We start from the raw sequence: 25,666 nt of genomic DNA, 5'->3' as shown, positions 1-25,666 counted from the left end.
AGTTGGTGAAGGACAGGGAACCCTGGCATGCTGCAGACCATGGAGTCGCAAAGGGTCAGACACAACTGACCAGTTGAACTGAACTGAGGGAGCCACTGACCTCAGGACGGCCTGCGGGCTGCAGGAGAACCTTTCAAGTGACTGCCCTGCACCCTAGGAGCAAAGGGTGCCTCCTCCAGGCAGCCCCAAGCTCGATCCACCCCCTCATGGGCAGGCTGTCCCTGCAGCCCCAGATCCTCACGTCCCCTCCTGGCCGCCACCCCGCCCACGACGAAGCAGGAAAGATGGGAGTCAGGAAGGAGAGCACTGAGGGTGAGAAGGGAAACTGAGGCAGCCAGTGTGGGCCCAGATGCATCTGAGGAAGAACACTGCCCGCCCTCAGCCAAGAAGCCCAGACGCCCCAAGGGGGGCAGGTGGCCAAGACGGGCAGGGGAAGCCCCGGGGTGGGGGGTTTAGGGCGCCACTGGGACGGGGACTCCGGAACACAGCCGGCACAGGCCAGGGCGTGAGGAGCTCTGTGGATATATGTAGATGTGTTCCTTTCTCCTAGTTCAGTGTAAGGAGCACACTTCCATCGCGGGGAGAGGGAGCGTGTTTGTAAATTCCAGGAATTTAGGTCCCACCAGTGCGGCTAGGCCGCCCTCTGCCCTGCAGCCCCTCGTCCGGCCCTGGGAGGCCCTCGCGGGCCTGGCTGGCCCCGTTTCTTCTCTTCCGGTTCTGCGATTCAAAACAGCCTGTGGATTTCACTACCGGTCCAACGCCGGGGACGCAGGTTCGGTCCCGGGTCCGGGAGGATCGCAGGAGCCGCGGAGCCGCCCACTGGTCACCGCGCGCATGCGCCTGGAGCGTGCCGCACCTGGAGAGAGCCCACGTGTGAGCCGCAAGGAAGGCCCAGCACAGCCAAAAGACAAGTGAATAAATGAAGTACAATAGTGAAAAAATAAAGGAAATCTACCCAGGGCACCCCCGTGGGGGACCCCACACCGGGGCTCCTGGACGCCATCACCGCCTCCCTGGGTGCTCCAAGCTATTTATAGGCGGTGTCGGGGTCTGTCCCAAAGACTAGGTGTTCAGTCCAAAGAGAGTCTTTTTAGGTCAAGGAAATGAGTTTAAAAATACCTTGTCTGCAAGTGTGCCAGGCAGGGCACAGCCTCCCCGGCCTCAGCCTCTTCCACTTGGATCCCCTGACCCCAGGCCGGAGGCCTGCCTCCCCACTGAACCCAGGGAGGTGGGGGGACACGCCTGGGCCCTTGCTCCTCAAGGATACAGGGCAAGGGGCCCCCTAGCCCTCCTGCCAGCTGTGACTTCAGTCCCCAGGTTCGCAGAAGATCCCCCCAGGGCACACAGACTTCCCCCAGGGCAGGCACACACCCCAGGGTGGACAGACACCCCCAGGGCAGACAGACACCCTTCAGGACAGACAGACACCCTTCAGGGCAGACACAACCCCCCAGGGCAGACAGACACCCCCAGGGCAGACAGACATCCCCAGGGCAAGGCCCTGCTGTTTGCCCTGACACTAGTAAGATGCAGATACACAGCTCAACACACTGGCATCACGGTAGTGTTTGAGGGTGTGGCTACACACACAAGCATGTGTGTACTCATGAGTGTGCATATGTGTGAGTCTGAGCATGTGAGTGTACTTGTGAGTGTGCACGTGTGAGCATGTGGGTCTGAGCATGTAAGTGTACTCATGAGTGTGCATGTGTGTGGGTCTGAATACACAGAGTGTACTCATGAGTGTGCTTATGTGTGAGTATGTGGGTCTGAGTGTATGTGTGTATACTCGTGAGTGTGCATATATGGGAGTGTGTGGGTCCTCAGACCACACACACAGAAGTGTGTGTGTCTTCGTGTGTGTTCCTGTGAGCGTGAATGTACATACTTATGAGCATGTGGGTCTGAGCATGTGAGTGTACTCGTGAGTGTGTGTACGTGTGAGTGTGTGGGTTTGAGCATGTGCCCTGTGTGACTGGCATGTGGGCATGTCTGCAAGTATGCTGCCTGAGTTGTGTGTGTGCACACGTGTGTCTGCGCGAGCGGCGGGGTGGGGGAGGAGCCTGCTGGCGCTCTCTGGGGGCGCAGAGCGAGGCCCACCCTCCTTCCGCAGAGGGGAGGGAACAGCACTCCAGACTCGGGCCGGGGGGTGGGGGTGGGGGGCAGCCAGATTCCAGATTCTGCCCGCAGAGCGGAAGTCAGCCGTCCCCCTCACTTCTTCAGGATCAGCTCTTCTGAGGACCGGTCTGGAGAGGAACAGAGCAGGGAGGGGGACTGATGCCGGGACACGTGGGGGCCCCGGGGCCCGGCAGAGCAGAGGGGAGGAGCCTCAGGGGGGCCCGGAGACCCCACCCAGCCATGCACTTCCATCCGCGCATGGGCCCCCCGCTTAGTAAGATTCTGTATCTTCAACCCCAAAGCGGGATTTCCAAAGCTCCGAATTCCCCATGAGCTTCTTGTGTGTCTTCTTAAGACTCTTCACGGCATTAACCTGACAACTGAGCCACACAGCGTGGCTTCCACTGGGACACAGCAGTCGCTGGCATAAGTTCACAACGCACGTTGGACCCTGTGTGTGCGTGTGCTAGAGATTGTAAGTAACAAGGCGCACATTGCAGGCGCCCAGCACTTACAAGTGTCCGGTAGACAGCAGCTGGTACACGTGCTACCTGATCGAAGCTGCCGCAGGCGGGAGTTTCCACCCACCTTGGAAGGAAAGCTATGAACAACCTAGAAAGCATATTGAAAAGCAGAGACTTCACTTTGCTGACAAAGGTCCGCGTAGTCAAAGCTGTGGTTTTTCCAGTAGTCATGTATGGGTGTGAGAGTTGGATATTAAGAGGGCTGTTTAGGGAAGAATTGATGCTTTCAACTTGTGGTGTTGGAGAAGACCCTTGAGAGTCCCTTGAACTGCAAGGAGATGAAATCAGACAATTCTAAAGGAAATCAACACCAAATATTCATTGGAAGGACTGATGCTGAAGCTGAAGCTCCAATATTCTAGCCACCTGAAGCAAAGGGCCAGCTCATTGGAAAAGACTCTGATGCTGGGGAAGACTGAGGAGAAGGGGAAGACAGAGGATGAGATGGGCGGGTGGCATCACTGACTCAATGGACATGAGTTTGAGCAAACTTTGGGAGATGGTGAAAGACAGGGAAGGCTGGAGTGCTGCAGTCCATGGGTCGCAAAAAGTCAGACATGACTTAGCAGTTGAACAACACGGTCCTGCCTCAGTGGTGGTTTTCTGAAATGTCAAGGCCTGCCGCTGTCTGATGACGCCTTCGAGATTAACAATGTGTGCAGCTGTGCCCTGAGTGCTTCCATGACAAGTGTCAGACACACCCCATCTCAGAGACCTCGAGGGTGAGAGAAGTATCTTACCATCAGTGTACTCGATAGGCTGTAGACGTTGTCTCCTGTTCTTTTCTTTTAGGTTGTGCTGGGTTTTCGCTGCTAAGCGAGGGCTGTCTCTAGTTGCAGTGAGCAGGGGCTGCTCTTCGTTGCAAGACACAGGACTCTCATTGCCAGTGGCTTCTCTTATTGCAGAGTAGTTGGGGCTCCAGACTCGAGCGCACAGGCCCAGTAGTTGTGGCACGGCTTAATTGGCCAGCAGCACGTGGGATCTTCCTGGACCAGGGATTGAACCCATGTCCCCTGCATTGGCAGGCAGATTCTTAAGCACTGGGCCACCAAGGAAGCCCATAGATGTCTTCTCCAGAGAACTCAAAATTTGTTTTACAAAGGATAAGAGACATAAGGCCGTGTTTTATAAAAATCAGTATGGAAATTTACATACATATATTAAAAATGCTTTTTTAACCTGAAACCTGGGGCTTACAAGTCACCATGAAATCCAGGAGGAGGAGTGTGGAAGGTGAGGCCCAGAAGTCACTGATGTCCAGTGTGACCTGAGGGCCCTTCATACGTCAAGATTACCCACCGGGCATCTCAGAAAGCACCTGCTCTCTACTGAAGGACTGACAGCTTTGCTTGGTCCCTGGGCCTCAGGCCACTTCGGTTTCTGGGCCCCGAACACGGGAAGACGTGGCTGTGGGTGGTGGGGCCCCAGCTCAGGCTCCACCACTCCTGCCCAGGTCGGGACCCCTGAATTCCAAGGTGCCACTGGGGTACCACCTGGGGACAAGTCCTGCCTGCTCACTCATGAACTGAGCAGCTTTGGAGTCAGAAGTACGATCCTGGGCCTTCCAAACACATCAGGGAAAAAACCCAGAAAACATGTCCTTCCTTTCTAGAATGTACTTATAGAGTGAAGATGGGCGCGTGATCAACAAAATAGACAAAAGGTAACGTGTTACTGTGTGTGTGTTAGTCGCCCAGTCACGTGTGACTCTGTGACCCCGTGGACTGTAGCCCGCCAGGCTCCTCTCTGTCCATGGGATTCTCCAGGCAGGAATACTGGAGTGGGTTGCCATGCCCTTTTTCAGGGGATCTTCCCGACCTGGGGAATGAACCTGGGTCTCCTGGTAATAAAGTCTACAGAGATAAGCCAACAGGATAGGAGCTCTGCTTCTAACCCCAAGGAGACAACCACAGACCGCCTGGCTGTGCCCCTTGACAGGTGTGAGGTAGGGAAAAATGTACGTGGCGTCTCTTCCAGGCCCTGGACACGGGCACCCGGGCTGTCACCATACAGGGTCGGCTCCAGGACCCCCAGGCTTTCTGCCTGGAGGAACTTTCCAGACCTCAGTGCAGAGGCATGGACCCCGAGGGCAGCACGCCAGTTCTGCTGGGCTGGGCAGACTGGGATTTGTGGGACAGGGTTCTGGGGAGGACAAAGCTACCCAGAGGAGGAACTCCAGACCCGTGCAGAGGGTCCCCATGAGCTTTCAGAGGGTTCAGAGCCGACCCAGCGGAAATGTTGCAGAATGTCCTGGTGGCCCGTGTGAGACCCCGGCCACAGGCACCCTGAGCAAGGGCCATCCGAGATGGACCAAACCAAGCTGGAAACCAGGTCTCAAGAGGCTCATGGCAGCCCTCCCTTAGGCTGGCTGCCTCCAGAATAAAAATGAACACTCTTTACATGTCAGGACAACAAAATTTAGGCTCCCAAAAATGTGTCCAAAGTGTCCCACGTACAATACAAAATTGCTGGACATTGTAAGAAAGAAGAAAGCGGGGCAAAAGCCCCCAGGAGAATAACATATAAGGAGAGAGAAAATGATGCAAGCAACGGAAGAGGAGATCATTTAGAGACAGCGATCGGAAGGGGGCCGCCTCCACAGAGGCCTGAGCGTGGAGAGGCCGGGACAACGTCCGTGGGCAGAAGGCAGAGCGTCGCAGGGCCAGGACGAGGGAGCACAGTCCCGCGGGGAACCTGCGGACCAAGGCCTGGAGGCCGTGGTCGGGGTCGGGGGTTCAGCCTGGGTGAGATGAGAATGCCTGGCGCGCCCCCACAGAGGAGCGGGGTCATCTGACCTGCACCTTGAGGACTTTTCCAGCTGACATCTGCTGACGGCCGTGGGTGGAAGGGAAGAGTGAGTGCAGGGAAACCGTTGGAGCCCAGGCTGTGGGAGGTTGGGGGCATCACTGGGGTGGCAGCTGTGGGCCGGAAGGGGTGAGATTCCAGGGGCGTTGGAGGGTGCAGTCACTGGGTGCGCCGTGGTCCAAGAGGAGGGGGAGGTAGAGAGGGCGCCGGAGTTCGGGGTCTGGGCGCCCCCAAGAAATGAGCTGCCATGTCCCGATATGGGGCTGAAGGGCAGAGGTCAGAGTTCAGCTGGACCAAGTGTGAGCTGGATATCTGGGTGTCTCAGCAGGGACACAGGTTCGAGTCTGGAGTTCAGCAGAGAGTCCATGGGAGGATGGGGGTGCTCAGGGGCCCGCGGCTGACCTTTCAGGCCACTGAATGGCCTGAGGTCTCGGGGAGTGCTCAGGGACTGAGACAGGAGAGACCCAAGGGCTCCGGCCTTTAGCTGGAGGTGAGGCCCCACCGGGAGCCCAAGCAGCAGCTCCAGGGACAACCTAGAGGGGGCAGTGAGTGAAGTGAGAGTCGCTCAGTTGTGTCCGACTCTTTGTGACCCCTTGGACTGTACAGTCTATGGAATTCTCCAGGCCAGATACTGGCATGGGCAGCCTTTCCCTTCTCCCAGGGATCTCCCCAACCCAGGGATCGAACCCAGGTCTCCTGAATTGCAGGCGGATTCTTTACCCGCTGAACCACCAGGCAAGCCCAGAGTGGTGGGATGGGGTAGGAGAAAGATGAAGAGAAGGCGGCGCCCTGGACACCAGGGACATCAACTGCTGTACATGCTCCAATGGCCTGAGATGAGTCTTGAGGCTCTATCCTTGAACTTGGTGACATGGGTACCAGGAACATTTTTAGCAAGAGAAGTCTTGGGGAAGTGCAGGGGTCGAAAGCCAGATTATTGTGGATTCAAGAGAATTTTCAAGAGAAAATGAAGGCGGCAAAAAGAGACAACTCTCAGTGACAGTGTCACGCTTCCGTCTTTGCAACCCCACAAACCTGAGGCCCCCAGGCACCTCTGTCCTGGGGACTCTCCAGGCGAGAGCACTGCAGTGGCCTGCCGTTCCCTCCTCCAGGGGATCGTCCCGACCCAGGGATGGAGCCCAGGGCTCCTGCACTGGAGGCAGATCCTGCAACGCCTGAGCCACCAGAGGTTTACAAAACGGGGAAAGAATTACGCACCGGTTGCTGAAAGTGGTTACGAGGTCAAGGAGGACACTTTCTTTTTTCCACTGGAGGCTGTTTCCTGCATGTTTGCTGCTGAAAGGAAAGGTCCGGGGCAGAAGGGAAAGTCCCGGAGGGGAAGAGACCCACCCAGGCCCCGGGTCTTTGTGTGGGGGCCGTGCCGGCAGGGCGCTGGCCTTGGACAGGAGCACCGCGGAGCGGGCTGGGAGGCTGGGTGGTGAGGGAGCGGGTGAACTTATGCTGAAAGGGGAGCCCGAGAGGCCATGGACACCGAGGGGAGGAGGCGGAAGGGATCCCCCTGAGAGTGACCCTGGCCTGACCGGGAGATGCAGCTGGGCCTCCCAGGGCACCTGGGCTCCTCCCTGAGCTCCGCGGCTGCCAATTCAAAGCAGGCCCGCCAACCTGGCTGCCCACCACCGGGATGCCAGGCAAGTGTCCTGTGGAGCACGGTGTGGCTCCGCGAGCACGAGGGCAGGGAGTAGACTGGGAGGGTGCCCAAAGAGCCGGCTCCCCAGCGGGAGGCAGCCAGGGGAGGCGGGGCTGAGGACTGGGGGTCCCGGTCCCCTAAGAACCTGCTAGTCGAGCTCAGCAGGTCAGGGTCCAGGAGGGGTCCACACAGGCCATGGCCCAGGCCTGCGTAAGGGGCGGCCGAGGAAGAGAAGGAGTCATGGGACTGAGTCTCCATCTCAGATCATGTTGTTCAGTTCAGTTCAGTCGCTCAGTCGTGTCCAACTCTCTACAATCCCATGGACTGCAGCACGCCAGGTCTCCCTGTCCATCACCAACTCCCAGAGTTTACTCAAACTCATGTCCATCGAGTTGGTGATGCCATCCAGCCATCTCATCCTGTGTCATCCCCTTCTCCTCCCGCCTTCAATCTTTCCCAGCATCAGGGTCTTTTCCAATGAGTCACCTCTTCGCATCAGGTGGCCAAAGTATTGGAGTTTCAGCTTCAGTGTCAGTCCTTCCAAAGAACACCCAGGACTGATCTCCTTTAGGATGGACTGACTGGATCTCCTTGCCGATCATGTTGGGGAAATGACATTTCCTAATGTCCAGAGTGATGGTGGAGAGCAACAGGAGTCAGGTCAGCCAACTGGGAGGGTGTGACCCAGGGGGTGTGACCCTAGGGGACATTGTGACTCAAGGCTGTGGCCATCGGGGAGGCCTTGACCTTGGGGGAAGGATGTGATTCTGGGGGTGTGACCCTAGAGAAGGGGGCAGCCCTGGGGGAGGGTGTGACGCCAAGGGGTGTGACCCTGTGGCAGGAGGGACTGGGTTGGGGGTGGCTGGTGGCCCTGGGAGGGATGACCCTTGGGGGTGTGGCCCTAAGGGAGGGTGTGACCCCGGGTGGGAGCTGACCATGGGATGGGCGGTGCCCTGGAGGTGTGATCCCGGTAGCTCCTCCAAGGGTTCGGGCCTCAGGCAGGTAGCCCTGAGAAAAGGAGGGGGTCCTGGTCTCGCAGACCAAGAACCAGGGCTGTGGCGCTGAAACGCAGTCCCCTTTCCAGGTCTGCCTGATGGACAGCTGGGAACTGGACGTCCCGGGGGACTCGGGCAGGTGCCGGGCAGGTCCCATGGTTCCGCCCTCCCAGCTGCCCAGTGACCAAGGCCGGAGCAGCCCAGGAGGCCCGCACCCTCAGGCAGGGCTCGAAGCTGGAAGCCACAGGGGCAGGGCCTCGTCCTGGTCAGGTAGGCCCCCACGTGACCCCGAGGGCCCCGCCCCACCAGGCCACCAGCACGGGACCTAAGCTGGGAATCAGGCCCAGGTGGGTTGTTCTCCGTCCAAACCGCTGCCCTCCTCGCCCACCTGCGCCCCCGCCGGGATCTGGGACCTTGTTCAGGTGTTGGAGGCCAGGCCCACCCACCTCACCTAGAGGCTTGAGGGCGAGGCTTCCCACACCCGGCCCCGCCTGCAAGCCCCCTTTATCACCCAGGCACAGGTGTGCCCGCAGGTTAGGTGGGTGCTTGGTGGGAGAAGGGGGACTGGCTCAGCGTCTGTTTCCTGGTTTGGCTCTAACGTCAACGTCTCCGCCTCTCACCCGTCTTCAGGTGACACCGGAAATGCAGCTGAAGAACACGGCTTTCGAGCGTCACCACGTCTGTGAGTCTGGGAGCCACACTCAAGCTGCAGACGAGTTCCTTTCCGTGCTCTCCTTCTTGGAGCCACGATCTGAAAGCACTGCGCTCACCTAGAGAACTCTGACAGCATGCTTTTCCCTTCAGGCTTGACTATAAATAATTACCTGGAAAACGAGGAGATCCGCTTTTGAGGAAGAGCCTGTCAGATGAGAACGGAGTGAGAACGGCCTTTCCACAAGAGTGAAGGACGCATGCGCACTGCGCGCCTCGGGTGTGCACGGAGGCCCCGCGCCAGGCACACGCACGTGCCCCCCGCAGCCCCGCCCAGGCCCCGGGCGCAGGGGCCGCAGGGGCACCCTGGTGCACAGGCTCCATCCACAAGGAGCTCCCCCAACTCAAAGAAGACCACTTGCCACCCGACATCTCCAGGCGCTTTCGGTCCATCGTGTTGAGATCCCCATCACTCCAAGCAAAGGCCGGGTTGTAGAAAAACAGTGACTTATCCACGGAATATGGATTAAAATAGAAGAAAATGGTCTTGACTTGAACCACTAGGTACTTTCAGATTCTGACTGAGGCTTAAAAACTGCATTAAATCAGATGAACTGGTCTCTGTGAGACATCTCTTTCCTCTTCATCTGTGTTCCCGCAAACCAGCCTCTCTTCTCACCTTTCTTCCTTACCTGAAACCTGGGCTTGTCCTCACGCGTACCTTGGGGAGAACGGCGCTGAGGGTCAGGCTACCTTTAGGGCCAGGCCTCCCTCTGTCCTTAGTGGGGCAGTTGCGTGCGGCTGCAGCCCAGCCCCAGCCTGTACAGCGCGGGGGGACCGACGGCGTTGGGCAGGGGGCCTCTGGGTTTTTTTTCCTCAAGCTTTTCCTTTAACAATGTTTTTTGAGGGGCGCTTTATTTTTAAAGTATTTAAAGACCATGAGTTATGAGCAGTTTGCAGCAACTTGGGAAGGGCCATGGGAGCCTGAACTGGAGGGCGGGCACGCAGCTCAGGTACATGGGCGCGTGCCGCTTCTCGCGACAGAAACAGGAAGCCACCGGGCGACGGCACGTGACCTTCCCCACTTTCGGTGTCACGATCACCGATTTCCTCTGAAAAACGGCTACAGATGAGTTCTGACGCTTCAAAACATTTAAAAGGAGAATGTACGTCTCCCACTTCCAACGAACAAAACACCTGCCTGCTTGGTCACTGTCGCCTCGTGAGACCTGGACTGGGAGCAAGTCGGTCACCTGACCTTCCATTGACTGGACACCTGTTCAGGGCAAGAGCTGACCAGAGCGGGTGGGCCTCGGGGGCCTCAGGACAACCCCCGTCCACTGAGGGATGGTCCTGGCGCCTCTGCCCACGTGGGGAAGACGTGGGACGGACGGAACCCGAGTGGGAGAGGGAATAAAAGCTACGGACAAAAGCAGAAAGTGCAAGGTATTTATTAACACATCTCTCAAACTACAATACAGTTCAAAACACATTTCTTGGCATGGAATCACACAGATGACACACACAGAATACATTTTTCCACCTATGTCACAACGGTGCTTCACACATATTCCTGATAAAGCTACCACACTGATTAGTGCAAAGTGGAAACCGGGGCAAAACAAGGCAACATCCCCGCCCGCAAACGTGGCAGTGCTGCGCTGGGTGGAGACACGGGGCAGGTCACCCAGAAGAAGCAACCCGCTTAGCTCTTGACTCCTCAATCCCAGTGTGCGCCCCACAAACAGAGCTGCAGACGCTGCGCCGCGCCGGCCCAGGCCAGCTCGCAGCACTTAGCAATACGCTTAGGAAGGATCACAGCCAGCCAGAGCGCGACAGAGCCCGACGGGCCGTCGCCTCCCAGCGGAAGAAGAGGCGCGCTACCCCTAACACTGACCATGCAAGCGAGGCCCTGCAAAAGGAGAGGGGGGAACAGAGGGCTGGTTAGTGCCCGGCGGGCCGGCCTCCGCGCGGCGCCTGCAAACAACAGAACCCAGACGTTACTCTGCCAGCCGGAGACCTGGGGGGACAAACGGGGAGTCAGACCTGTCAAAGCAAAGGGTGAGACGACGCCGCGCAGGGGACTCGCGACAGCTGAGTGGAGTTCTCAACGCCAACACAGGACACAGCGGCCAGGACGGAGTCACCAGAGGCAGCAGCGGGAGGAGAGAACGGTCAGCCGGCAACGCAAGTGAGAGAAGGGCATGCTTGTGGGGACGGTGGGCGTGGGCTTAGCAGGAAATCCCGAGGGGAGGAAGGGGTGTGCAGGAGGCCTGGCTGACGGGGCCCAGACTCTCAGCAGCAGGAGTGAGACCAGACAGGGAGCCCAGCAAAGAGAACCAGCTCAGAAATGAAAAGGAAAAAAAAACAAATCAGATTTCAGGCTGTGTTGCTGGTGAACCTGAAAATTAAACAGCAGAATTAAAGCCTTAGAGTTAAAATCCTCACAGAGGAAAAAACAATTCTGGATCCCACGCCTGTGAAAAGCAAAGCTGAGTTATCAAAACAAGTGGTTATTTGCTCTTCCGTCAATAGCTATAAATGTGTGTCATATAAATGTTGCTTTAAAAACATAAATTATATATCCTGAGACAATACTGCAGAGAGCACAGAACTTAAACAGTCCTTTAAAAATCAGGTTCCATTACGTGCCCTTAAAATGAAAAACAGTTTAAAAGAAAATCATGCTAGAAGAATGTCAAGAGGTCTACTTTCTAGAGTATATTAAATTACTAAATACAGAATATATTAAAACAGTACATCTGTTTGTCCATTCTGTGGAAAAGTATTAAAATTCAAAGACTACAATCATGTTTTTTTTTAAAGGCCTGTATTTTTCTACATACCTTTCAAAATTAGTAAAATAAAGCACCAACATGAAGGCCTTTTTACATTTTAGTTAGAAGTGAAAGCAAGAAGCAACTTCTCACTAAAAATACCTGTACTGCCTCCTCATCTTAATGAAAAGACTTCCTCCCAAAATACAGCACAGAAAAGAGAGGTAAGATTTTTTGCACATTTTCTAAAAAGAGCAGGTTTTTCACACGTGTAAAACCAAAGACCCTTCCCCACCAAACACTGCCAGCAGGTATACCCGGGATCCAATGTGAATCAGAGGGTTGCTCGGTTCCAGGACACAGAACCATGGGCCCTTTAAATGAGGAAAATTAAACAGGTTGCAAAAAAACCTTACACAAAATCCTTAGGATTTAATAGTAAGTCAAGGCTCACTGCCTTTGCAGAGTTCATATTTACTGATGTCCAAAACAACACATCATTCACATGATTTAAAAAGAGGTGAAAAGGCTAATTTAAATGCTCATTAAGTACAGGAGAACATCTACATTCTCCCTGTAACGGATGTAATTCCTATGGCTTCCTCCAAGGGGACAGGGGTGTCTCCTGGTCCCATTTTGTATCATCCACCCCTTCGGTTAGTTAATCCCCTTTCAGAATACCGTCACTTAGAAAAACCTGTAAAAAAGTCAACCATGCCTTTCAAGCACCCCACCCACTCAGAGACAAAGGAGCTGGGCTGCGGTGGGGGGCCGGGACGGGGTCCAGGCGGGGGTGTGGTCTGCAGAAGCAGGGCTCCCGGTGGGGTGCAGCCGGGGGGCACGCTGCCACTCCAGGGACTGGGGGCCAGAAGCTAGGGGGCTCGGGGGCTCCACACCCCATGCGTGGCTCTAGGCGCTCTGCACAGAGACCTCAACCAAAACCTGACTGTCCTTATCAGGGTCCCTGGCAGTCAATGGTCCATAAGCACACTGAGCTTACCTTCAATTAAACAACAGAGAAATTAAAAAATAAAAAGCAAAAAACAAACAACAAAAACTACAAAAGATTCAAAAAAAAAAAAAAAAAAGGAAGGAAGTGACAGGTTCTCAGAACAACCTGGCCCTAAGTCTCATCTACCATCCAGATCAGCCAGCAGGGCCTCCTCTCGTCCACCAGCTCGGCGGTCCACTGCATGCAAAGCGCGTGGCCCTGGCGTGGCCGTCGCTGTGACCACTACCCGCCCGCCCGCCCCAGCTGACTCCTCCTCAGCGCCGGGCGTCAGGACCAGGCTCCTGGCCAACCCTGCATGCTCTAACTCCCTGCGCTCCATCCTGTCCTTCTTCACCCTAGTCACCTCTCCCAGCCTCCCTCCAGCAACAAAGCCTGCTTGCATCATTTAGCAAAACGCCCTTAAACAAAAAAAAAAAAGATCCCCGAGTGCAGGATCTAAAGCTCTGTCACAATTCAGAAATTCTACAGAACTAAGCACAAACAATTGTTCATCCAGGACCTTTTACAAATCATGAGAAGACCCCAGTCAGAAACAGTTACGATGAAGTCCCCTGCCCCCCTCCCCGCCCCACCCCCCACCCCCGGTGCAGAGAGGGCACAGGCCCTGCTGAGGGTGCTGCCCCGCCAGAAAGGGCGGAACCCTCAACATTGCTTTCGGAAAAAAAAGCTGGTATTTCTCCCTTAGAAGGATATCATGTAAGACTTAACAGATGTGGCCAGACCAACGGAAATGCAAGGTTAGCTCAGTAAGTAGCTAAGTGAACTTATATTACAGCATTAAAATCAAAACAAGATAATACGAAAAGAAAGGGTACCTGAGCTCCACATAATCGCTAAAGTCTTTACCTTATGAGATATAATGATATTTACTGGCCTCTTGAATTTGTGAACAAATAATACACAGATCAGGATAAATGTATTGACTTACTACCATCTTTATAAAAATCGAATATACACACAAACACATCAACATTATGGAACTGTATCCATTAAACTTTGATAAGACAACACAAAAGAACTAACAAATAGCTACGATGCTGCTGAATTGAAAGCATTTCCCATAACGATTTAATTTTAAAAGGTCCATATTTACATAGTGTGTTAACTGCTTCTGCATCTCACTTTAAATGCATGATAAATAAAGAACAAAGATAATGGTTGCAACAGATCTTCCCAGAGGGTTCAGCGTGCGGTGGTCTGGTTGCACTGCACTGCGCAAGGCAGGAATAGCGCTCCTTTCTAATTCTGCTTCCTTCCCTTCTCAGTTTCCTCAAGGAAACCGAGGCTGCGTCCCCAGGCCTGGCCGGCACTGACAGCCCGTGCCCACGGGCCCAGAGTGTCAGGAGGCGACCACAGGGAGCCCCTCTAACCAGGTCCTGACGGAAGGCCTGGCCGACTTGGCCGATGGCCGTTCAAGAATGTTCTATCCAGAGAAAGCATGTTCCGGGTGTGTGCAGACAGTTACAGACGCACACGTGTCCCGGGCACCACATCGGGCTCAGACAGCACAAAAGCAGCCCTTAGGGTAGCCGTGAACAAGGTGCCCAAATAGGATTCGTTTATTATCACTAACTAGAAAAAAGGGTGCCTAGCTACGCTATGGAGACAACGGGCAGCTTTTTAGCTTCAAAGTCATAGCACACTCAGACTATTTCAAAAAGCGGTAAAATCGGCAGGCTCATTTCACTGCGTCATCAAGCCCTGAACAAGTCCCTTAACTGTGAGCCCCCTGCCGCCTGGGGGGGAGGTGGCCTGGAGCCCCCTGCATGGCGCCTGCAGTACCCCACTTGCCGCTTCAACCCAGCTCTCTGTGGACTGAGCCACACGAGCCATGCTCATGTGAACACACCTGCATCTACTCGTGAAGACGGGCGGGGAGGGGGGGGTGGGGGCACGCGCCAGGCGCCCCCAGCAAGAGGTAATCGAGGGTGTTCTACCAGTGCCTACCGCTTCCTGGAACTGCAGCCTCTGAGCAGCGGCCGTGAGCACCCACCTTCACGTTGCAGGCTCCCTCCTGGCGCGTGGCGCCCTGCGGGGTCAGCGCTACAGAGGCTCGCAGGTCTCAACACTCCCCTGCAGTTCTGCTGACTTAATTTGAAAAACATAAAATTTCAACTGTGAAAACAAGAAGATACAAGATCACATGACCTGTGTTTCAGCTCCCCACGAGAAAGCTGAGAAAGGGGTGCCCTGCTGAGGGTCCTCGCTGCGCTAACCAGCACAGGCGTCTGTTTCCCTTAATTCTACTAATAAACGTGACAGGAAATCTTACGTATAAAATTCAGCTAAAAAGTCTGAGTACGCCCCAGTTATCATCTGCCCCAGTAGTTCAGCCCCATGTTAGAAAAAACCCAAACAGTGAGACTCCTTCATGAGCACAAATACAGTAAGGCACTTCTGTAATCGTTTGCCCAGAACGGATTTTACCGAAGATGACTTTACGGGGAGCGAGCATCTCACCTGCATGAAGCTACCCCGAGTCCCGGAGCCGCCCGCCCACACGCCCGTGCAAGCAGCCCTCTGCTCCAGGCTCCGCTGAAGGACAGCGCAGCCCCTCAAAGGCCCCTGCTCAAAGGGCCTTCAGAAAAGAAAACGCTCGTCACAGCAGCAATAACCAGGCTTCCCAACAGTCACGTACGTATCACAGAGCCGGTGGCATGACTATGCCTCTTGGGGCTGTGTCTAAAAAGAGGAAAAAACCAAACAGGTCCTTTCAAGCTTCCAGCTGGCCTACCCTCACCTAGCGGGGCCCCAAAACCTGCGCTTAGCCCGGGGGCTCACGCCAGTGCCCACCAGCTTCTCCGTAGTGTTTGGGCAGAGCGTAGAAAGGGGTGTTCCCTCTGGAACTGGGCTGACGCTCTGGGAATATTTACAAGAACAGAATCTGCTGCACAATTGGCACCACTCCAGCCGCCCGCACACCCGCTTCCCAGGGTATCGCCACCCGAATTTGCCTCTACGTTTTCACAAATGCCCTGGAGGGCCTTCTGAGAAAGGAACGCGAGTGAAGCTGGGTGAGAAGACACTCGTCTAGCCTGCACTGAAGATAAGTGCAACCATTATCAAATATTCTTTGCTGTGAAAAATACTGAGAATCTGTGACGGTGATGGTCTCTCCTGACTAAGTCACTGGAATCGGTCATACAGTAAGATCACAAACAACAACGTCTACATGCATTGTAAGCACTTGGAAAACAAAAGAAAACGAAACTGCAGTTCTCTGTGGCGGCAACAGAACGTGAGCGCTCTAACGGCGACGCGAGTCTGCCACATCCCTCAAGTCCAGCTCTTCTGGAATCGCCCCCGGGCCGTCGGGCGTCTCGGACAACGGCCTGGCAGGGCTGTGGATGGAGAGACTCGGCTCGTGGGGCCTCTGCGCGCAGCTCCGGCGGAGTTCCACAGTGTGTGTGCGGCGTCCCATGTCAGCCCATCCGCGGAGGTCACTCAACAATCAGGGCCACGTTGATGTGGGACAGGTCTATCATGTGCCTGCGGGAGGGCACACAGCACACACGTGAAGCCCCCCGCCCCGTGGGACCGCCCACGGCATGCTCCGCACCGCGTCCTGCAGCCAGCCCACCCTCGTCTGGCCCCAGGGACTCCACGCTACCTGTGGAACTTCTGCTGGAATGCCAACGCGTGCGCTGGCTCCTTGAACTTGGCTATGGCTTTCCGCTGCTGGGGGAGCATCTGCAAGCTCTGCAGGAAGAGGACAGAAGCGTGTCAGAGCGGGGCTGTGCATCACGTGACACCGCGACATAGGGTGTGATGCACACGCTGGTCCGTCGGGGTTAACACAAGGTTCCAGTCCAGGCGGACCGCCAGTCCCTGACACAAACTAGTACTTCAAGCTCCCTGTCGAGACAGCCCCACGCCCCTGCCCTAAGCAGCACTCAGCACCCTCCAGGCCCGGTGTGAAGACCCTCTTTCATTTGCCCGCCAGCTGCCCCCCTTCCCTCCACTTGCTCACGCAGGCCTAAGGCAGGCGCCCACCCTCGGAGACTCCCTTCCCCTTAGGTGACGTTCCCCGGGCCCCACTCACACAGGAGGGACGAGGTGGGCCAGGGGCTCGGGGTGGAGGGGCGGCACTCCCCCGAGGACTGCTGGGGCAGACCCAGGTCCTCACGCAGAGCAGGGCTGCCGGGGGGGCGCAGCTGGGACCGGGGCAGCCCTCGGCTCTGTCTGCTCACACTCTGCACTTTAAAATGTCGGGGAGCATGAAGCGGCACCTTAAATTAAATCCTAGGATGTGAAACACCATTTCCGAGGCTACTCTCCCAAGTGAAGACCAGAGGCGTGCGGGGAGTGGACAGATCTGTCTAGCGAGGAGACCAGTGCCAGGACCGTGAACGGACAGATGGTCCTCACACCTGCCCCAAGGATGAGGGGAGCTCTGTGCTCCAACAGAGCACTCTAGGATTTGGGAGGGACGCGCCAAAGGAGGACTTGGATTTCTCAGCCAGCCCACTCTCCAGAGTCTGATCCTTCTCACGCATTTTGGTGACTGGCCACATGTCTCTGGGGCAGTGAGCAAAGTGCCCGGTGGGGTGGGGGGCGGCAGAGACCTTGTTCCCTGGAGGACCCGACCTGAGCAAGCAGCAAGAACTCGGCAGCTGAGAGCCGTCTGCTGTGCCTGGGCTTCTGCCCAGTGAAGTGCAGCAGCCAGAAACATAACCAGCAGCAACACACCACCCTTGACAAGGGTTTACACATGTGGCGGTTTCGTTTTAAAGCACTTGTTCACAGACCTCCCACAGAAGTACCTAGCCAAAACATCAACTCTCTGAAACATGTTGAGAGAGCTGCGTTGTGTATCAGAACAGGTGCCCCCACTCTCATAAACACAGCACCCCACGAGTAAGCACGGTGAGCAGAGCACTAAGGAAACGCTTTCCCAAAAGCTGCTCTCTGGCGCTTACACAGAAACAAACAGTCTCCAGTGCCCAGCTGGCGTGGCGCTGAGCTTCACACCGGCCGCATGGAGGGCAGTCAGGTTGCCCGGCACGCCGCCAGGCGACCCTGACCGGCAGCAGGCCCAGGACGCCCGGTGCAGGGCGGCCACCGGCAGGTTCTCTTGACGCCAGCTCAGCAAACAGCAGATTCACCTCTTGTCAGATACAAAACCCAGAAGCACAAGAATTTTCTTGATAATTTCACTGATCACTAAGTTCACTGGGCAGAGTGAAGCCGCTCAGCCGTGTGCAACCCTCAGCGACCCTGTGGACTGTAGCCCGCCAGGCTCCTTTGTCCATGGGATTCTCCAGACAAGAGCACTGGACTGGGCTGCCATTTCCTTCTCCAAGTAAAGCTGGACAAGAAAAGCTCAATCTTAGCCTCTCTGGGACGCACCGGCAGCACACAGCTTCCCTGGCCTCTGAGATCCCACTTGCATTACGCGACAGACACCTGCCGCCCAGCTTCCAGCACACACCCGCGCTCTGTCTTTTCCTCCAACCATCTCCAACTGCTGACACTCTAGAGCTGCCCCCAAAGAGAAGAGGCAAGAGGAAACGCCGGGCTGTCCCGTGACCCGCGGAGCCCTGAGGGGAGCGTGGTAGGAGCTATCCTCCGGTCACGAGGACAGCCCCGCATGGCAGCAGACACCCCGCCACGCCCGCCTCCTGACCCAGGTCCCCACTCCCGCCACGCGGCTGCAGCGCTCAAGGGCACCGGGCGCAGCTTCGTGCCAACTGCCGCCAACGCCACGGCAGCTCTCAACACAAGAACCACAGCTCACCTAGACTTATTCTGTTGAAAACTACAAAAATCACTCAATTAGGAACAGACAAGAGGACTAGTTTGTTATGATGGCACAGATAATTATCCACACTATACGACTCACAGATGGAATCCGGATTTTGAAAACACCATGCTCTTCTTCTGAGAAAAAGCATGTTGAGACTGTATTTCCTCTGGGTGACTTCACAATGTAGAATGAAACATGACGCTTCCTGTTTACCACTTATCATATAAAATGGCATCTGAGGTAAGATTTGTTTATCTCTATCTACCTGGTTTAAAGCTCAATTTAATTGAGAAAGTATCAATCAAAAGAGCGTAAACTTTCTATGAAATTCTTAAATCACAGGAGTGAGCTGCTTCTCCACAGTCAACATAAGCAGTAAGAACACCGTCTTAAAATCTGTTTTTCCTCCCCTTATTGACATTTCTGCACTTTTTTTTTTTTCAAAATACAGAGACTATTTTCAGATAAAACATTAATACACTGCCAAAACTGAATATTTTACCATTTCTGACCTACCAAAGAGACAAATATTAGCGATCACTCTACTGGGAAGATAGAAGAAGATCCCGTGGACTATAAACTAAAGGGCATGCATTATAATCACCAGCTTCCACTCTGAAAATACGTCCTGCAAATCAGCAGCCCATTTCCAAATAAGCAAGCACTTTAGTTCACCCAGAACAAACTGAGAGGTAAACTCTGTCTCCACTCTACACCCTCTGACTGGCCCATGGGGACAGGCTCACTTGCCCACCTCACCCAGATATACTTGTCATTTCTCAGAGACAAGACACCTGCAGACGATTCCTGAGAACACCTGCGCTACTGTGAACAGCAGAACACAAGCCATGACGCCGTCCCGGGGCGGCTTCCTGCACGTGCGCTCAGTGAGCCCGCTCAGGGCCCTGGACGAGCTGCCACAAGTACCGCAGGGGCAGCGGGCAGCGCAAGTCCAGAAAACCGTCCTCACTGTTCTGGGTCTCCTTTCCCTGTTCAGGGAAAGTTCCCCCTCTTTCTAGGAAGAGCCTGTGTTGGTGTCTGTGTGCGTGAATAAACGACAATGCTGGGGGGGACTCTGAAGTGAACCCGCAGTCCTGAAAATCACTTACACTACTCTCCCTACTCTGGCCAACAGTTCCCAGTGCCTTCAGGAACCGACTGAAGCCAAAACTGACGCTGGTGTTCGGTGTTTTAGACACACAAACGCTGCAGCAGAGCCCGGGGAAAAGCCATCAAATTTATAGTCACAATGGCCCGCGCAGCCAGGCCTCGGGGGCAGCTGGGGTGCCCCCCTCACATGGCAGCCCTGCGGCGTGCCAGGCGGCGGGCCTGCCCCAACTCCAGCTCTCCTCCCCAGGGCCCGCAGCTCGGCTGTAGTGCAGGGGCACTGCCCTCTTCATTCTGGACGCAGGTCACCCGACCCTCTTGCTGGTGATGGGGTGTTTGGAACAGCGACTCGGGCGTCTCAGGCCACTCCATCACACGCTGCTTCCTCTTCACGTGTACACGAGATGTGGTCTTTTTTGACGCCAAGTCTCTGTCTTTTCCTCAATTCCAATGTCTGGGCTTCCTCTCACCCACAGCATAAGCGCTGCCCCTTCTGCTCTGACACAGTTAAGACACACTCTGAGGTTCCCCTTTCACTCTCATCGTGTACAAACTTACCCTACAGATCACAGCCCTTGGGTTACCATGCGCTCTGCCTGGAATTCTCTTTTTTGGGAGAATCATTTACAACAGTGTTTTCAGAACTGTGCGTGTTAGCCTCCAGTTAACAATTTTCAGATCATGTGGCCACGCCTGTTTTCTTTAAAGCTCTAAACATCAGTTTTGGGAATATCTACATTTCTCTTAAATAGTCACTGGAAGGACTGATGCTGAGGCTGAAGCGCCAATACTCTGGCCACCTGATGTGAAGAACTGACTCACTAGAAAAGACCCTGATGCTGAGAAAGATTGAAGGCAGGAGGAGAAGGGGACGACAGAGGATGAGATGTTTGGATGGCATCACTGACTCAATGGACATGAGTCTGAGCAAGCTCCGGGAGTCGGTGAGGGACAGGGAGGCCTGGCGTGCTGCAGTCCATGGGTCACAAAGAGTCGGACACGACTCAGCGACTGAACAGCAACATTTAACTACGCCTAGTGTTTTCTTCCCCAAACGTCCTCAACTCCAAAATAACTGAACTGCTTCCACTGAGATCCCGACTTCCTCCAGGTCACCCCAGACGCTCCTGATCCGTCAAAACCAGACAAAGCAGGCAGGAGGGCTCCTCATAGGAGGTGAGATGCTCCAAAACAATCCCACCTCACACGATGGCTCCAAGGGGCTCCTCCTCACCAGGTAACCCAAGATACCCCCAGAACAAGGGCTTCCCCTGTGCCTGTGCCCCGTAACAGCAGCCCTGGCAGCCTGAAGTGACCCCAGAGACCTCACGCAGGGAAGACAGGCCTCCTTCCGAGGGCACACGCTTTCCCTCCGCAGCACCCGGGGACCCTGCGTTTCTTTCACCCCACCTCCGCGGTAACTCCAGAGCGGAGGCAGAGGCGGAGACAAAACGTGCATTACTGTGCAGGGCCTGGGGGAAGTCCTCGGCTGGGAAGCTGCACCCCCAGAAATGGCAAACTCAGGACTGAGACGGAAGCCTTCTCGAAGCCCGACGCCTGCGGCCCCACTGCATCCTGGAGGGCCCGGCAGCTGACGAAGCTCACCTGTCCACGGAGCCCCCAACCACCACCCCCCACATTAAGCCAGCCACCGCAGTCTCACTCTACCCCAGACTGCCTGTCCCTTCGCTAAGAGCAGGACCCCTGGCATGCTGGACAGGCAGACAGGCCCTTCTTTCTGGTTCTTCCCTCACCCCTGCTGGTGGGCACGGGGCAGGGCCCTCCGGGCGCAGACACCGCCTGCTCTCAGGGCACGTGGGCGCCAGGTGGCGCCATAGCCCAACCCACCAGAGGCCTGACGTCTGCCTCTCCAGCAGCCAGGAGGCCTGGATCTCCTCACCACCCGCCTTGAAGTGTATTTATAGTTAAACCACATGGAAGTCTTGTTATAAGCATCTTCTCACAATTTAAACTTACCAATATTGGTCTTCAGCTATCTAATGCTGGCAAACTTTGTTACATTAGCACCATATGATCTCAGTGCTTACAGACCTGTGAACACCCCTCAACACCATCCCTCGGGACTAAGACTGGCAAGGAGAGAGGGGTGCTGGCTCCTTGGGACCCTTGGGATGGCCCACAGGCCTTCCTGGGCAGCTGCTGAATTCCTCACCCTTGGGGACTCCTTCTGGCAGCATTCTAAGGGCACCTGATGTCCACTCTTATCTTCCCGTCTTCTTCTCTAATAAAAAGCAGCCTTTAAATACCCAGTTTTACTTTTGCTCTGCATTAATCAAGTGCCCTCCATTAAATTTTAACCCAATGATCTCTAATCCTTCTTTCCAGAACAGGAGAAGGAAAAAAAAGGCAAATGGAAAAATGGCCCCCAGAATGCAGCACTCCAACTCCAACTTCTGCAGGTTAGTCGCGCGGCGCTGTGAGCGGCAACGGCTCTGCCATCACGCGCTGACCCCGAGCGCAGGCTCACGCTCAAGGACGCACAGGAGAAGCATCGGGACCGCGGGGCAGGAGCACAGCCCAGACTGACCAGAGGTCACATGTGGAGAGCAAGAGCGCCACCACCTCCCGCCCTGACAGGGGCTGGGAGCCAGCCAGGAGCAGGGGCCCAGGGCAAGCCTGGACTTGCCACCCACCCCACTCCACCCCAGCCCAGCCCGGGGTCCCAGGTTCACTCCTCAACTGTGATCTGATCCCAGGTTTTCAACTACCATCGGCTGGAGAATCTCCACTCAGGAGACCTGTATTTGTAAAAGCATCGTAAGCTCTCTGACGCCAGCTGTGTTCCTGCAGGTTAACCCGTTCTATGACAGACTGTCCAAGAAGAGCTCTCTGTGGATACAAGCTTAACGTGTCTGATAACAGACAAGCCGCTCCTCAAGAATTCAAGGATAATTTCAGGATTTCAAAGGATAATTTGCTCAACTGGAATAAACAGTTCATGAAGTTTCTGAGCACCTGAAAAACTCCAAACACTCTAACCCTCAGGCAAAAAGTTCTGGTACCAAGCGTGCACAATGGTAAAACATTCAGCTTTCTTCTCAGGGGCTTTAAAGAACTGAGTCTTGGGAGGGCAAGACAGAGGGCACAGACCGAACGTGCAGGGTGGCCCACCTGGATGGGCCCCACCGACGTCAGCAGGCTCTTCAGCTGGGCATCGGTGGTGGACGAGGAGAGCCCCTCCACAGACACGACGCAGGGCTGAGGCTTGCACTCCACCACCCGCAGGTTCTGCTTGTTGGGCATCAGGCGGCCCCGGCCCATGGCTCCCGCCAGGCCCCGGCCTCTCCCATGCACGAGCACCTGGTAACGACAGAAGAACCATTCAGGGTCAGGCTGCATGTCTGACACAGCGTGAGCACGTCCGCAGAGTCCACCAAAATACACCACGGGCTGCAGGGTCCTCTGCAGCTGTTCCCCACTGTCAGAAAGGGCCAGCACACTCGCATGAGGAGGAGAGGAAGCGGTGCAGTCTCGGTCAGCCTGGGCATCACGCACGGTGCCAGGGGGCACTTTGTGCCAGTCGACCTGCTCACACGGTCGTCCTGTGCACGCAGCAGGACCACAGGCTCCAGAAAAGCGCCTGGCTGACACCATGACGCGGGTCCTCACGGTCCCCAGAGCCCAAAGTTCCCCACTGTGGGTCAGGCCCGCGCAGGGGGTGGGGGGCAGTGCCAGTGAAGTTATGCGGCACTGCCCCCAGCCAGCTCCCCATCACTGTGGGCCACGGCAGTATCCGTCCTGCAAGGCAGATTCTGCAGCAGGGGTCCCCCACCCCCACCACACAACACTCCTCGGCACCCCAACTACAGTGACTGAAGGGCCCTGAGGGCACTATCTGTGCGCACAGCTACGGTGGGGGGGCCCTTTCTAAGGCCTTTCTCATCACACATCCAGGGACAACACCCGACTTAAGGAAACTCAGACTGGAACCTTCTTGAAAGCTCTGACCGGAAGGTATGGTGAACGTGACTGTGGGGGCGCCTCTCGCAGCACAGACGGGCAGTCTGTTTGCTCCTGCGTAGAAGGTATTTATGAGATAACACACACGAAGTGATTTAAACATTTCAAAGACCTAGGCTGGTCTTCACACTAACACTACTCAGTATCAGCAGCAAGACCAGCAGAGGGACTGGCAGGGTCCAAGCGCTTCCAGGAGAACTCAGAGCAGGCATCTGCCATCCTCCTCACACGCGTGCGGCTGCCAGGCAGAGAGCAGGGGCCTTGGGAGGGCCATGAAGACGCCCCTCACTAGAAGCTGTGGGGAGGGGTGCCCCCACGGGACATGACGGGACATGGCGCACGCTCCTCTCCTGGAAAGGTGGCCACAGCTCTCATCTCACACACAGAGCTCAGACAAGGCATCCCTCGGTGCAGAAAGAACCAGGGCCAGAGGCACTTTCTCGGGCAGGGGACTTCACCCCAAAGGCTTCCCATCTGTGAACGAGGTGCCGAGGAGGAAACTTCAGAGGAGCCTCTGGAGCAGCAGCTGGGAGGGCAGGGGGCCACGCAGAGCCGCGCGCATAGTGCACTCCGAGCTTCAGGAGACAACCACTCCCTGGGCTCCGGGTGAGCTCCCAGAGTCACACTGTGAAGCCGAGGGAGGGAAGCGCGCCTGTGAGCACATCAGCTTTCAACCCAGGGGCGGAGGCGCTCTAGCTCCTTTCCCAGCGCTTCCGGGGATGGGGCTGGGCCGCACCTTCTTGGCCGGGTGGATCCCCTGGATGCTCTTGATGCCTGGCGGGCCGGCCGCGTGCATGTGGGCCCCCACTGCAGGGTGCTGGGGCTGCTGGAGGGCCCCCTTGGTCAGCGTCACCTTGCGGGCGGGCTGCTGCCTCACCTCTGGGGGCTGAGGGATCCGCTGAGGCTGGCCCTCTGGGTGAAAAAAGCCGTCGCTCTCTCCTCCCTGCTGAAACAGACAAGGCAGCGCGCTGGTCAGTGTCTGCACAAGCAAGCCTCCCTCCCCAGCACCGGGGTTCACCTCGATCAGTGCTCAACCAAAGGCGGGCCCACCCACCTGCTATCTCATGAGGGCCACTAAGGAAAGGACATGCTCACCTGACAGGCGTTAGGGTTAAAGAGCCTTTATCAAATTTAAATCTAAGACCTTTAATTACTGGATCCACTCAAGAGATCTGTAATTATTAAAGTAGGTCCTCTTTAGTTCAATGAAATACTGCTTAACTTTAAAAATGGTTCACACTTGACATGCCTTTTCCATTGTCAGGAGCATCCTTTTGAAAATCTGATAGTATGCATCAGCAGTTGCTTTAAACTTTTAACTCCCTTTCAAACCTCATGAAAGTGGGTCATCTTCCTGACCGCCCTGGGCACATCCCAGCACGTCCTCCCTACAGATACAACCCTCAACAGTGGGGCTCCCCGCAGCACCCACAGGCCGACAGCACCCAGTCGCCCCTCCCCTCTTGAGTCACAAGTCCCCACACGCACGCTGGCCTCTGGCCTCAGTCCTGTTTGGGACAAAAACAGACGAGCTGGGAATACACAAAATGGTGTGAAGAAACTCTAGAAATCAGTTACTGGAGGCCTAGGGCAGACAGGGAACCGCGGGGGACAGCAGGGAGAAGAGCTGAGCGGAGCGGGGACCGCAGGGCCGAGGCCAGGCACTGGGCGGCCCCTGAGCGCGGGGCCACCACGGCCGCCGGCCAGGAGACCGGGCTCGGAGGTGGAAAGGAGGACAGACACCGAGCAGAAGGCATTCTGAATGAAAATAAAAATACAACACATCAGAATCGAGGGGCTGCAACTAAAGCAGTGACATCAGGAAGGAAAACAGATCTAAAATCAAGAGCCTGACCTGTTACCACAAGCAACTAGGAAACAAACAGGAAACCAAATCCAGAACTGAAGAGAAGGAAATAAGATCACAGAGAAAAGCAAGGACATGCTAAACAGAGAAACAACAGGGAAAAGTCAATCACTGACTTTCCTGAGGCCAGTAAAGCTTAACTAAACTAAGGAAAAGAGAAGAAAGACACAAATTACCGAAATCAGAAATAAAAGTGGCACTGCTGCGTTGCTTCAGTCTCTGTGGGACCCCACAGACGGCAGCCCACCAGGCTCCCCCGTCCCTGGGACTCTCCAGGCAAGAATGCTGGAGTGGGTTGCCATTTCCTTCTCCAGTGCATGAAAAGCGGCACTACCGAAATGTAAAAGAATATCTTGAACAACTTTATACCAACAGAATCAGGGAACTTAAGACGAAATGGACAAATTCCATAAAAGATGTGCGGTGCGCTCCATC

At 55.5% G+C, this 25,666-nt stretch overlaps 1 protein-coding gene across 11 annotated transcripts in view; it reads right to left on the bottom strand.

Moving 5' to 3' along the window:
• Window positions 1-10,176: 10,176 nt before the first annotated feature.
• Window positions 10,177-25,666, bottom strand: part of RBM33 (RNA binding motif protein 33) — a 110,613-nt gene continuing 95,123 nt past the window's right edge. For 5 of the 11 annotated variants that reach the window (XM_045166494.1, XM_045166497.1, XM_045166502.1 and 2 more), the window contains 4 exons: window positions 24,101-24,310; window positions 22,495-22,704; window positions 16,141-16,229; window positions 10,177-16,019 (listed from right to left, as the gene is read on the bottom strand). In XM_045166494.1, the coding sequence (XP_045022429.1) occupies window positions 15,971-16,019; window positions 16,141-16,229; window positions 22,495-22,704; window positions 24,101-24,310 (558 nt within the window). In that variant the 3' untranslated portion in view covers window positions 10,177-15,970. Of the gene's footprint in view, window positions 16,020-16,140; window positions 16,230-22,494; window positions 22,705-24,100; window positions 24,311-25,666 lie in introns of those variants that run through there. The other 6 variants (XM_045166498.1, XM_045166495.1, XM_045166496.1 and 3 more) reach the window with 5 other exon arrangements.

The sequence above is a fragment of the Bubalus bubalis genome, chromosome 8 (genome assembly GCF_019923935.1).
Source record: "Bubalus bubalis isolate 160015118507 breed Murrah chromosome 8, NDDB_SH_1, whole genome shotgun sequence".
In the NCBI taxonomy this organism is placed as follows: Eukaryota; Metazoa; Chordata; class Mammalia; order Artiodactyla; family Bovidae; genus Bubalus; species Bubalus bubalis.
This window is presented reverse-complemented; position numbering and strand designations above follow the sequence as displayed.